The following is a 14,087-nucleotide window of genomic DNA, read 5'->3' on the forward strand; positions in this document are numbered from 1 at the left end:
CTAGTGAATTCCCCCACACCCATCCCACCCCAGACCTCACTACTGTTGCCCATTAGAAATCAGGAGAACCCATGTGCTAGTAACAAAGGGCACCACACACTGGAGTGGGTCTGTCCCCTGGGAAGGCTCCCCTAGTCAAACAAAGGACTGTGTGTTTTTATGTCACTCTTGTACAAGATGTTTCTAGATCTAAGCCAAACACACACTTACCAGCTCCTTTTCAGCAGCCCTGTCAGAAATCCCTCATCCACTGCACCCACCATTTTGATCACTTTATGCACTGAGGCTGTATTGCACTGTGGGAGCAATAATGACTCAGCTGTCTGAGGATTTTTCCATGATGCTCATTGAGGGGATAGTTAATTGCAAGGCTAGATATCCCTTTAAGGGAGAGAAGGGCTAGAAGGAAAGCAGGTGTAGGACACAATAGAAAAGTCTGACTCACCAGCCTCTCAGCAGCTGACACTGATGTCGACAAGTGGGGTAAGAAAATTGGATAGAGAGGCAGGACCTTATCCAAGATATCAGGGTGATTAGCATGTGACGTTTTGCTGTTAATTTGTTTGCTCTTTACTGCATCAACTTTTCTCCGGAGTCACCCCTGCCCTGCTGACTTCGTAGCAACTGAGAATAGAACTATGGTTATCCAGTTTAGCTTGAGATCCGAAGCAGAAATATGACTTCTCAGTAATGGTCACTTTAGGCTAGATTCTCAAAGGGGAGTCAAGTGTCCTAACACCTGCTTCCTAAGCACCCTATTTCCTAGTGGAATTTGTAGTCCGCAGCTGGGTGCCCAGGTTCCCCATGCATTGTGTGGGGAGAGTTAGGCGCCGAAAAAAAGGATTTGCAGAAGCCGCCAAACTGAACAGGGAGCTGCCTAAGCTAGCCAGGAGTGAAACGCAGAGAACAGAAGTGGGACGTAGGGCCCAGATCCACAACTGTACTTGGGTGCCTGATTCCCACGATCTGGGTCTAGATAGGGTCCTCCTGCCCTCAAATTATTTTGCCCTTACATAAATAGTTTTTAAGTATCTAATCAGATAGGCTAAATTCACAACAATCCTGGGAAACAATATACTTTGGTCTTAATGTACCAAATGGAGAATGCCCCCAGAGGCAGTTCACTCTCAAAGGCGCAATCTCTGTTAGAAGCTCTTGACAGAAAAGCATACGGAAGACAGCGTAGCAGAAGTGCTCTGTGATTTGTGTTTTCTTTCATAATAGAACACCTGTGGTCGATAATAATGATTATTTTGCTTGGTTATAAGAGTGGCATAGGTAGGAATGGAAATTTGGGCGAGCCCCAATATACGGTGGATGGGTAATGTCCAATATCCACCTTCAGAGTGCATGGTTTAAAAAAAAAAAAGCAGCCTGATAATTAAGTTGAGTCCTCCTCTGAAGTTTGTCAACGCTTTCTGTCAAATCCTTCCCTGGCCCCAAAGAACAGAGAGCAATCCATCCCCTCATAGCCCAGGGGTTAGCATTAGAGCATTCCTGGGGGATGTAGGAGAGCTGCTTTCAGCCCCAGGCTCAGCCTGATTTGGAGCAGAGACTTGTATTGGGGTTTTCCCACTGCTCTGCTGCTGACCCTCTGTGACCCTGGGGAAATCACTTCACCTCTCCTGTTTTCTCTTCCTCTCTTGGTCTGTCTCCTCTGTTTAGACTGTAAGTTCTTTGGGGCAGGGATTTTAAATTATGATGTGTTTCTACCACCAAAGAGGCCTTGATCCCAGCATTTCTAGGTGCTACTGTATAAAAATAACAAATAACAATTTCACATATCTGTATCCTGGCTGATAGAAGACATAGTAATAAGGGAATGGAGTAGTGGTTGGCTGACAACACACAGGACAGAAATATAACTTGAGATCTTATATACTGTTAAGTATAAAGAGACTAAGAAGGATCTGGGGGGCTGAAATTCTAAAACCTTTGGCATGAGGCTTAGAAGCAGTTCAAAACAACTAATTAAATTCTGGTCTGCTTAATCAGAGGTATTGAACACCAGTCAGAAGAAATTATTCCAGCATTTTGTAAGGTGCTGTTTGAAGCCACACTTGGCATCTCATGCTCAGTTCTCATCTTCTTATGAGGAAAGGAAAAGAACATACGTAGAGACTAGCGAGGGTACAGCAGATGGTGACCAGAATGATTCAGGGACTTGAGGAACTAGTTGAAATTATAGTGGTGTTCTTTGGAAAAGAAGACACCTCGTTTACAAGATATGCAACGTAACGTTCTGAATGGAAAATTCTGCAAGACTACCTGAGCTCTTGCAAAGTAGTCGACGTGTAGGGAAAAAACTCAATATGCCTCACGTCAATAGGGTTAAAGTGTGGACAAAGGATCTTAGTGAAAAGAAAGGCCTAAAAGAGGTTTAAATCTATAGCTGTGGACAAATGCTTTATAATTGGAAAATTATACCTTCTGAGGTAGAGATGGAATTATATAATGAAATTGAAAGAAGAAAAGAGGTGTTAAATGTGCAGGAAGAGGGGGAGAAGCATTCTGTATTCCTATACTCAGAATCAAGAAAGCTGTAAGGCTATCAAATTTTGTAGCTGTTTTGATGGCTGAACTGGCAGGGATAATGCTTCCATTGAATTGGGTCAGAGGTGTATGCCCAACTTCCATGGTCATCTTGTCTGATTCCTTATCAGGACTACTGCCAATAAAAAATAGTCCTTCAGATCACAGAAATGATACACTTAATGCAATATTACTGTTAACAACAGAATTGATGCAGTTGAGTGTAGTCATAGTACAGTAGAACTTCAGAGTTACAGACACCAGACTTATGAACTGACCGGGCAACCAGACCCCTCATTTGGAACTGGAAGTACACAAGCAGGCAGCAGCAGAGACAACAACAACAACAGCAGCAAATATAGTAAAGTACAAAAAAATAAAAATTAAGGGAAAGTTTAAAAAAAAATTGACATGGTAAGGAAACTGTTTCTGTGCTGGCTTCATGCAAATTAAGATGGTTAAAAGCAGCATTTTTCTTCAGCATAGTAAACTCTCAAAGCTGCATTAAGTCAATGGTCAGCTGTAAACTTTTGAAAGACCCACCATAACGTTTTGTCCAGTTACCAACATTTCATTCTGCAGTTCTACTGTAATAGAACAGTTCCCAGCACAGGTAAGGGGAGTAGGCAATGAGCCAGCAGACAAAGTGGCAAAAAAAATGCTGTTAAAAAGGAGCAAGCTGATTTAGAGATTCCCTTTAAATAAAGCAGAGTTTAAAAATCTAATTAAAAATGAGTTGTTAGAGGAATGGCAGGAAATACGGGCAAAAGAAACAAAGGGAAAATGATTCCGTGAAACATGCCCAAGCGTGGAAAATGCTGAGATACTCCAAGACCCTGAGAGAAAGCATGAAGTGGCTCTATTTAGAATTTGAAACAGCCATTATGGTTTAAATAGTAATTTGTTTCCAATAAACAAAGGCAAAGATGGATTATGTGGGAGATGCAAGGTCCAGGAAATGGTTGATCAGCTCAGTTGGGTGGGCAAAGCATTTACCATTGAAAGGGAGCATTTATGGGGGGAGGGATAGCTCTATGGTTCAAGCATTGGCCTGCTAAACCCAGGGTTGTGAGCTCAATCCTTGAGGGAGTCATTTAAGGATCAGAGCAAAAATCTGTCTGGGGCTTAGTCCTGCTTTGAGCAGGAGGTTGGACTAGATGACCTCCTGAGGTTCCTTCCAACCCTGATAGTCTGTGATAAGAAAAAACAAAAGCCTTCAAGTATCAAAATTTCTCTGCAATACCTAGTCAGAGCATCAGGAAAATGAGGCCATACTGGAAAAGGTGACAGACTTTAGTTCTTAAATTGTGCTTAGCAGCCAGGGAGTCTGCTGTGTCATAAAACACAAGTAGAAGCTACAGCTCTCAAGTGGTCATTTTGCAACTGGGAGCTGCTGCTTGTTGCATGTCCTTCTCTTTCCTAGCTGGCAAGTACCCTTAATTCCAGTCCTGCTGTTGCCCTTCTTATTCCTGAGGCAATAGCACACTCTCATAGCATGAATGGAACTCTTTTAAAAGGAGAGAAGGAAAAGCTGCACAACATGGCAGCAGGCTCAAGAGAGGCAGCCGAAACCAAGAGCAGTGGACTTCAGAGCAAAGCAGCTAAAATGATCAGAGCATTTTTTAAGCAGTCCTGTTGCTTTCATTATTTAAAACCAAGCAAGGCCCTAGAAAATACACACAAAGAAAACCTGTGAAAAAAAAGCCCCAATAATAAGTTGTTTCACTAGACTACTAGAGCTGCCACATGACACACACTTGATGATACAGGCTTACATGCATGCTAGATACACCTTCAGTCTTTGATCTTTTTGATTTCCTGGTTAAACTTTATAGAGCTAAGTATGTATGTTATCTATATGTAAAAATAATTTTTCAATTCAGTCACTTCCAATCTTTATTGCTCTTTTCTGGAATTCTTCTGGCTTATAAACTGATGTGATCATTAGGCCATAGAAGTGGGAAGACTAAGAGAGGAGTGAGGAGTGGGCGGCTGCCTTCCCCACTAGGTGAAATCACAGAGATCATCAGGGACAGCTCAAAGAAAAGCATGTTGCAGTAATCCACAATGGGGTGACAAAAATCAAGGCAAAGTCCCTGTCTGACACCTTCTAGCCAAGCACAGCTGAAATGACAATAGCCAGCTGTACTTCCAGAAGCAACCCATCATCGGATAGAACCTCCGGACTGGAATCTTTAGAAATAAACGGCAGGCAGAGCCTACACACGTGAAGACACATTACTTCTGCCATTGCCCCTTTGCCCCAGGCAGCCAATGTTATTCCTGTTGTACCCCAGCTGAACTTCAGCCAGCTAGTTCCCATCTGTATCCCAGTTTTCCTAGACACTGGAATAGTGTTCTGGTCCAATGAAGCAGCAACATAGAGGTGACTGTACCTGCTGTATCTAGTGATGGCAAACCATCTCGCTGTTTGCCCTAGTGGCCTGAACAGGGAGGATGGTAGACAGAATCTTGCCACACTACATATGAGACCCTGGGGCAGATGAGCAATCACCCCTTGCTATTCTGTCCAGTGAAAGAGAAAATGGGAATATACTCAAGGGCAGCTTAATCTATCCTTGCAGACCTGCCTCTCAATCTATTCCAGGATCCAGAGGCTTGTCAGCAATACCTCACAGCCGACAGCATCACGGGCAGCTGATGAAACTGAAAGATTCAGTGTGGAAATGTTCTATGTGCCATCACCAGGAGATCAGTGAAGGCTCCATATCACACCAAAAACAGGTGGAAAAGGCTCAAGGAAATCCAAGTCCAGTTTTTGTCAATGTTGCTTCACCATCTTCTTGGTAACGTTTCCCCCCAAAAAAGATTGTCAGCAGCAAGCCGTGGGGCTGTTTGGGTTTGTTCATTTGAGCACTGGAAAAACAATCTTTTGTTTAAGAGCTGCTAGCACCTTGTCCTCCTAAAGGGAGGTGTTGAAGCTCTCCACCTACAATGTCTCCCCCTAGATCCGCAAGGTGTGTCTCAATCACCAATCGTAACCAGAAGCTCCCGTACCACCTCAAGAACAGTAAGCAAAACTGGATGAAACACAGCTACTCCCCCATAGATAGATCTGCTAATCTGGTCCCAGTCTGAACAACCTGATCTGCAAAGGAAAATGCTTTCTAGCAAGGAACACTCAGACCTGTAACTGAGCGAAGGGAACGTGGATTCACCAGGCTGTCCACTCCCTGGCATAGTTCTACTGGACTGTCCTTTGGGTGAAGCTGTTTGAAAGGACCCAGCAGCTTCACACAACACTGTAGAATAAAAAGTGATGAACGCTGTGCCTGACTGGCACTTCAGGGAGTTTAGTGAGGCAGAACCTGAGCCAACCAATCAGATTGCTGGGATGCCTATTACTCACTGATAAGAGTTAAGTTATAAGACTCCATTCAGGAAAGCAAAGTATGCTTTGAAGAAAGCCTGCACGCTTGTTGCTAAAGATTCTGATGGGCTAGATTGCACTAGAGCTGTTCTCAAATCAAAATACAGCAGGTCTGCGGAAGAGTGAGAATCTGTTACTCCATTGAAACAACATATTATTGTGTCAGGTGAAATGATTTAGCTTTGCTCCGGTCACTTTTTACATAGACACCGCCACCTGAGGAGGTTTGTTGCTTTACTGAATGCCTTAAACCAGCCAAGAGCAGCAGGTCTCATGTAAAACAGTGCTGCCTTCAGCGGTGTTTTGTGAAATTAGATATCAAATTAAAGCAAAGATCTAATTCATTTTTTTTAAAGCTTCCAGGGGCATTTCAAGTTTTTGTTACTTTAGCCAGATCATAGCACATTGTAGAGAGATTTTTTTTTTTAAATATTGCTATTCAAAATGTTTGAGGCCCTGATCTTTCAAGTACTGACATGCCCAAACAATCCCATTTGTTCCAATGGAACTACTGCAATTACTCCTGTACGTATGTATTTGCAAGGCTGGGGGCCTTGGTTATTGCCTACCTTGCAGGAGTGTTGTGAGACTTGATGATGCTGAGCCTGCAAGAGCAATGAGGCCGCTCATGTGCGTAAAGTTATTAAAGTGCGTACGTGTTTTCAGGATTAGGGCCATTGTTTGTAAAGTTCAAATGATAATTGTTAATAGTTTATTCTGAAACACTCTTTAACCACCTTGAAGTGCTAGAGACTTTGGAAGCAGGTTCCTGGCTGTTAGTTGGAGAGCAAGGTCAGAACAACAACATCAAGGTAGAGGCAAAGTCTGAAAAAGGGTCCAGCCTTTTCCTTATTTTTAGTGCTGATCCAACATCTGTTCCCGTGGAAACTGTAACTATAAGCCAGTAGCTGAGAGCTGGAGTTCTTGTTAGTTTCAGTTGCTGGCTTTCAGTTCCTGTTTATGCCCAGGTTTCCATAGAAATGGCCATCGGAAGGTGAAGGCAAGGAAAGGTAAGGATTATAAAATACAGCTTTTGAAAGCTTGATCTTGAGAAAATATACTGCATGCTTGGCACAAGGATTATAGCTGTGGTTAGAACCAGGACTCCTGAAATCTATTTCTGACTCTGCATCAGACTTGTTGCTTGACCTTGGTCAAGCCACATAACCTGCGTTTGTCTCAGATTCTCCAGCTGTACAATAAATTAAATACTTAAATCTAACTCCTGGCACTGTTCTGAAATTTATTTAAGGCTTGTAAAGGACTTTGAGTTCTGTAGCAAGAGTGGCTATAGAACTGTAAAGGATTACTTCCATTGCTTCACCTTGTTCTACAGAGGAAAACTGCTGCTAGACAGCGGGTAACTAGCAGCAGAGAAGGAAATCCTAGATTTCAGCTCCTGGCTGCCTGCTGAGATCTGCAAGTCAAAATTCAGCCACTGGGTTTCAGTGGAAGTTATGCTTATGGGTTGCAGGATCAAGCCATTTACAAACCAAAGGGGTTTGAAATAGTACCTAACCACAATGGAAAAGCCCAATAAATGTATCTAATCCTACTGATCCAGGACTGTTCCCTAGAGTAGTTTTCTAGTCTATTGTTTAAATGAATCATTAAGTTTTGCATTAAACTGGGTGAATGTGCTAATTTAAGGGAGGGCTTGTGGGTTGAATTGTGACCTGGTGGTTATCTGGATACATTCACAGCCTGACTTTTGACTAGCCAATTAGATTTATTCTGCTGCCAGGTTGTGAAGTCCCCATTAGCATGTAAACCCCCTCTAAAGCATGGAACCACCCTGCCCTCAATAAGTGATCAGGTTATTATTCGATTGCTCAGTTTGAACAAATTTGGCAAATGGGTAATCGCTTTGGAGATGATAAAAGACAGCTTAAAATGTGCTTCATAGCACATAACTTGCAAATATAACAAGCTTAAAATATAAATTAATATTTTTCACAGTTCATCCCTTTCCTCCTTTTTGAAGCTGTTTAGTGGAGATGAAGGTTGTCTCCCTCCCAGCCCATCATGCCCCTACTTGGGCTTGCAGTGAAGTCAGAATGCTGAATCTATCACATCACTCTAATTCCCCTGGTAACACAGTGATGTCACAAACATAGGCCTCTGATTCACTGCAGCATCCACCAGTAGAAGTTGGGCAGTCAGGGAAAAAGCTTTTATTCCAGCACAGATGTCTTAAAAATGTCAAAGAAATGGGGCAGAGGGTAACAGGCTCAAGCATTTAGCCTAAAGACACGGTCTTTTTGTTGAAGTTTTACTCAGTGTAACAACTTCACTTTAAATTTAAAAAAAGCTAGTTTCTAAAGAGAGAGCCCCCCACTTAGAGTGACCCTGGTTCAGAAACAAGATCTGTTATCCCACCCTGCCACTGCTGCTGTTCTTGTTTGCTTCAATTGACATTCCTGACATGGGTGGGGAAACTGTCCACTCTCTGCATGATGTCAGTATCCCTCTGTCTTGCAGGAAAGTCCCAGGCGCTAAAGCAGGGGTTCTCAAACTGGGGGTTGGGACCACTGAGGGGGTCACAAGGTTATTACATGGGCGGGTCACGAGCTGTCAGCCTCCACCCCAAACCCCACTTTGCCTCCAGCATGTATAATGGTGTTGAATATATAAAAAAGTGTTTTTAATTTATTAGGGGGGTCAGACTCAGAGGCTTGCTATGTGGGAGGGGTCACTATAGAAAAGTTTGAGAACCGCTGGGCTAAAGTAAGGAGGAGGATCTACTCTGATAAAAGCAAGAGAGAGATCTCACTCCTCCTTGCCCTGACATGGGGGAGTCCCTCACAGCCCTCCCTCCTCTGTGGTTGGCACTGAGAGCTCCCACTCCTGTTTCAATCTACTTTAATGGTATTGGTAGGGAACAAATTGATACTGGCACTCTCCACCTGGAGCTTCCTACATGCACTTAAAAAAAAACAAAACAAAAAGCCTCCTTTCCTCTTCACCCTCTACCTACACTGTCTGCTGAGCTTCTGGAATCAAGCCATCCCTGGAAGAATGACCATTGGAAGGGGCTGAGTGCAAATGACTGGCATCGGGAGTAAGTAGTGCATACTGAAAGCCATCTCCATCTACCAGCTGTGCCCTGAAGTATATGCCAACACTTTCCATAAAATACTGCTCCATACTCCTTGCCAGGCTTTTGTTTTTGGTGGGGGGCAAATGGGTACTGTTTTATTTGCAGAATGAATGATCACTTACTATTAGCATTAGTATCCCTTATTTAAGTAACATTGCAGGAATTACACATGTATTCTATGAGCATGAAGAAATGTTCTTCTTGGGAAGTAGTTGAATTTGGTCCAAATGTGCGTCACACACATAGCTAATCCCCACCCAAAGGGCACAACTAGCCCATATTCTAATAATAATCTTACAAGTAAATGGCAGGGAAGAGACGGTTAAAACTTGGCTGATAAGTGAGTGATAGACAAGAGAGCTAACCTTTGTGTGTTACAAACCAAAGATTTAAGGAAGTTCACGCTAACAAGTGTAGCAGACTAATTTGATTACTGCTGGCTGGCTCAGAGAAACCCGATTTACTCCTGATACAAAAAAATGGCTGGAACCCCCTTTATATTGCATGTAGAGTGTCTTTCCCTCCCCCCCCGTTCCATGCCCACCCCTCTTCTCTCCCACACAGTCACACACACAGATCTTATTTAAAACTTAAAGAGTTCCTACAGTAGACTGCTCAGCAGCCCCCTTGAATGTTACCTTTCTAAATAAACCTCAGTGACCCCGCAGTGAACAGATTGAATCAAGGAACGTGCACAGGGTTGAGGGCTTTAGGGGGAGACCATTGCATTCATGGGCACATTACTCCCAAAAAAAGCCACCTTACGGTCTCCTTTCCAGACAGGCACATAGACACCGCTCTTTCCCAGCATGTAAAAGTCCCTTTTAAAAAATGCCCATTAGCACAACGGCAGTGAACTTTAATGGGCTTGTGTGGTTTTTAGCTTAGATTAACTGTGAGGTTGAGTTTTCCTACTTCCACCGTGTTTTCCCCAGGACACTGACCTAGCCTCTAATTGTTTGGTGATAGGCATGTAAGGGGGAGGGGCGTTACTTGTTTATTGGAACAGCGCAGTTAAAAAAAAAATCAACCTAGGCGAACAGTTTCAAGGCTCCCCTTAGGATATATCCAAACAGGCAGCCAATCGGCGCTTACACAGCTTTTTCAGCTTGTTTCTTTTAAAGGGACAGTACCAACCAGGTTCTATCACATTTAAAGAGAAACAGGCACTAAAGAATTGGCTGGAAACACCGCCTCTCCCCCCACCCCCATCAACAGTTTTTAACTTCACACTGGAGGGAGAGAATAAATCGCAAATTCTGGCCTGTGGCTCTGTCGGTTAAGACAGGCTCCAGCCAGGCTCCTCGCCTGGGTCACGGAGCTCGAACCCTCGTCAATTTCCTCCCTCATCCTGGACTTTCAAGTTTGCCTTGTTTAAAAAGCAGGCGCCTGCCCCACGCCCCCAGTAACTTCCCATGACTCGAGCGCTGCGCTAGGCTCCCCCCTGTCCCCGGAGCGAGGCGCTCCGAGTCCTCGCCCACCAGCGGGCAGGGGCATTCGGACGCGGGGTGGCATGGTCCCCCAAGACAGCTTGGCCTGGGTGCCTATGAGCACCCAGCGCTTCCCAACGAGGGGAAATAGCCTCGGGAGGAAAAGTGAGCAGCGGGGAGGCACGGGGGGTGGGGGCCTCGAGGGGGTAAGGGTAGACTGGGGGCAGCTGAGGGTAAAGGGATTTAAGGGCAGGGGAGGGGTGGAAAAGGGCCGCTAAGGAGGGGAAGGAAGGGTGGCTGCTGGGGGGCTTGGGACTAGAGGAGGGGAAGGGACCGGGGCATTGGGGGAGGCGGAAGGGGAAGGAGCTAGCGGGTTGGCTTACGGGGGAGTGCGGTGGAGGAGGCTGGGGGAGAGGTAGGTGGTGTGTGAAAGCGGGGAAGGGCGGATGGCTGGAGGGGTGTAAGGGGAGGAGGATTGGGGGGGTTAGGGCTTTAGGGGGAAGGGGCCTCGTGGGAAGTGGGAGGGAAAACGAAGCCGGAGGGTAGGAAGGAACAGCACCGCCCCAGGCCTCCAGCAGCAGGAGAAGCCCCACACCCCATGGGGCCCTTTACGAGGCAGGCTGAACCCGGCCGCCTCCCTTAGCACGGAGCAGCCCAGCTCTCGCATTTAGCTCCGTATCACCTTAACATGCCGCTTGGGGGCGGGGCGGCCCCTCCCCCCGCCGGTCGCCGATTGGCCGGGGCGTGTATCAATTGTGGAACGTTGACGCCCGCCGCGTTCCATCCCAGTGTAGCCACGTTCGGTTGAGCTCGGAGTAGCCGTGGTGGTAGCGGCAGTGGTAGCGGGGGAAGGAGCTGGGGCAGGAGCGGTTCCAGGGTGATGGGGTCCAGGCCGGGGCTGAGGCTTTGACAGCTGGAGCCGGAGTGAGCGAGCGGGGAGGCAGCCAAGGCCGGGGCGGGCCACAGCGAGGGGAGCCGGGGCTGGGAGACGAAGCGGCATCGAAGAGACCCAGGCAGCGGCAGCAGAGCCAGTGGTGGCTTCGCCTCCTCCTCACTGCGGACCATGTTCGCCAAAGGCAAAGGCTCGGCGGTGCCCTCGGACGGGCAGGCTCGAGAAAAGTAAGCGCGGCAGCGGGAGAGGCTGCGGCGAGGCTCGCGGCGCTGGGGGAGCCCCGGGGTTGGAGCGGATTTGGGGAGCTGGAGGTTGGGATTGGGCTGGAGGCTCCGATCTCCGGGGGGGTTTCCCCTAGGGCATTTTTCAGACTTGGCTGCTGCTCTGTCCCGGGGAGGGAAATGGGGGGGGGCGTGCTGGTTCCACCGCGTCCTTTTGTCTGACCCTGGCTGTCCGTCCATGCAAGTGTAAGGGGCGAGGGGCTTTGTTTGGGCACGATCACTTGCTCCCACCTCGGTGCCCCGTGTGGCCCCCTCGCTTACTGCTGGCTCGTGGACTTCGTAAGCTGGGGCAGGCAGAGGATGTTGGGGGCAAAGGGACTGGAGACGAAGCAGTTCGCTTCTCCCTCCCCTTTATATCCTCTGCTTTCCCCATGCGCTTCCAGTGTTGAACCAACCTCCCCCCCTTTTTTGTGTGTGTGTGTGGAGTTGCTGGGGTTCTGGCTTGCCCTCGGCTGGCTCAGTGACTTGAGATACTGGCTTCATGCTGAATTGTGCATGTGCCTTCAGAAGTAATTTTGTTTCCTGCACTAAAGTAGGGTCAACTTTTGGGGGGTGGGTGGGAGAGGAAGGGGCAGTTCCCATCTCTCCCACTCTGGTGGTGATGGTGTGTCCTTTCCTGCCATAGGTTTTAGCATGCATCTCCCAGGAGAGGAGGCACCGTTTTGTCGGAATGGGACGGTTTCATGAAGTATTTTCCAGTGTAATGGTGTGTCTCTCTTTCCGTACTTTTACAGGTTAGCTTTATACGTCTATGAATATTTGCTGCATGTAGGAGCGCAGAAATCAGCACAGACCTTTTTATCAGAGGTAAGTGGCTCTATTTTTTTTTGACCCCCCCCCCTTCCCCTGATAGCCTTTGTTTTCAGAAGCAGCCACTGTGGCCTCCATTTTGAATTTTTATCACCTTTTGCCATTTATTGCTAGTTGGCCTCAGAGCCTCCTGGCTATTTGGAGGAGCGTCCTCTCTTGCTCTCACCCTGCCTCATCTAACCGATTTGCACGCTTTCTTGTTTGTAGATCCGATGGGAAAAAAATATCACACTAGGAGAGCCTCCTGGGTTTCTACATTCATGGTGGTGGTAAGTGTGCATTCCTAGTTCCTCCTGGAAAAAAAAATAAAAGAAAAATGTTTTATCTTAACCCATCTGAAAGGAAAAAAAATAGCCTAGGTAAAAGTTTTGGTTTGATCCTTGTCTTGTTTGAAAAATAAATGTTGTGTAGTAGCAGTGTATGGTGCTGAGCTGTGGTCTTTCACTACAGGATAAGATTTTTTTTTTTAAATGAATAGAAATTTGTGCTTTGTTATAAGGAAGAAGGGGAGAGCTTCCTGTTGGTTTCTTTCTTATTCTCGCTGGATAGTCAGGGTATCTAAATAAGTGCTTCTCTGTCCCTCTGCATCATTCTAAAGCAAGGGCAAAAGGGAGCTCTTGCTTTCTTTAAGATGGTGATTCAGGGTGACTTGATCTTTTGGGGGGTTGTTCTTGGGTGAGGGGAGGAGATGCCATTTTCTGTTCAGTGCTGACTGGTGGATATAAGTTATACAGACCCATAAGAGGTCAGTTTTTGTGGCTTATCTTTGGCAAAGGTGTTTTGTTGTGGCAAACTTGCTGGGATCCTAAGTTTCTGGAGAATCTACTACTGTGCCCCAAGAAGTAAGGGAAGACTACTTGTGTCCATGAAATTAGTCAATGGATTTCAAATGCTTTTTCATTTAAAGTTTGCTATAGCGTTGTGAGCATGTGGTGAGCAAAGGCTATCAGTTTTTTTAAAAAACAAACAAACAAATACTGGCTATATTGAGAGATATTTTGGTCATATTCCCAAAATTCAGGAAAACCAGGCATACATGCCTACCAGTTTTCCAGAGCAGACACTTTGCGTTTGGGAGTGGCTGAGACTGGAGCCGCTGTGAGTTCCCCTGCAGCCAGTAACTGAGAACATTGTATTAGCTGAGAAAACCAGTTCCTAATTGCGTTTGCCAACTTAGTGCAGGATGCTTATGACAAGCGAAGCATATAGTGCAGACTAGTCTCGGAAGATCAGATCTGTGGTATTACTGGACATGTGGGGGAGTCGGTTTATGTTGCATGCCTAGGCAGTCTAACTTCTGCCCATGCCTGCATGTTGGGTAACACAGTTAAAGAAGAAGGGTTTGGGGAACATGGTATAGAATTAAGGCTTTTGGATCCTGCAAAACTGAATTCTCTCTGCCTGCTGCCATATATATGCTAATACTGTCACTGGATTGCCAACCAGTCAACTTCAGGCTCTCAGGTGGCAAGATGCTGCCCTGCAACCAGTGCAAATCAACAAGAAGCAGTGAGTCAGTGCCTACATGCTATGCTGAGTGGGGCTCTCTGTATCTGCGGACGAGCAGTCTAGGGGTGATTTCTGAGATTTTCTTAACTGGAAATCCTGTGTGTGGTCAACACCAAAGAGCTCAAAGAGCATTTGTGGTATG

At 46.1% G+C, this 14,087-nt stretch overlaps 2 protein-coding genes across 6 annotated transcripts in view; one reads left to right on the forward strand and one right to left on the reverse strand.

Moving 5' to 3' along the window:
* Positions 1-11,158, reverse strand: part of ACOT11 (acyl-CoA thioesterase 11) — a 133,157-nt gene extending 121,999 nt beyond the window's left edge. The window contains exon 1 of one of the 2 annotated variants that reach the window (XM_039483511.1): positions 11,136-11,158. In XM_039483511.1, coding sequence (XP_039339445.1) covers positions 11,136-11,143 — 8 coding nt within the window. In that variant the 5' untranslated portion in view covers positions 11,144-11,158. Of the gene's footprint in view, positions 1-210; positions 339-11,135 lie in introns of those variants that run through there. The other variant, XM_039483510.1, reaches the window with a different exon arrangement.
* Positions 11,159-11,235: 77 nt separating this feature from the next.
* SSBP3 (single stranded DNA binding protein 3) overlaps positions 11,236-14,087 on the forward strand; it is a 134,526-nt gene continuing 131,674 nt past the window's right edge. For all 4 annotated transcript variants that reach the window (XM_039483516.1, XM_039483517.1, XM_039483519.1 and 1 more), the window contains exons 1-3: positions 11,236-11,572; positions 12,361-12,433; positions 12,644-12,705. In XM_039483516.1, the coding sequence (XP_039339450.1) occupies positions 11,517-11,572; positions 12,361-12,433; positions 12,644-12,705 (191 nt within the window). In that variant the 5' untranslated portion in view covers positions 11,236-11,516. The remainder of the gene's footprint in view (positions 11,573-12,360; positions 12,434-12,643; positions 12,706-14,087) is intronic.

Source organism: Mauremys reevesii, linkage group 8 (assembly GCF_016161935.1).
Source record: "Mauremys reevesii isolate NIE-2019 linkage group 8, ASM1616193v1, whole genome shotgun sequence".
Taxonomy (NCBI): domain Eukaryota; kingdom Metazoa; phylum Chordata; order Testudines; family Geoemydidae; genus Mauremys; species Mauremys reevesii.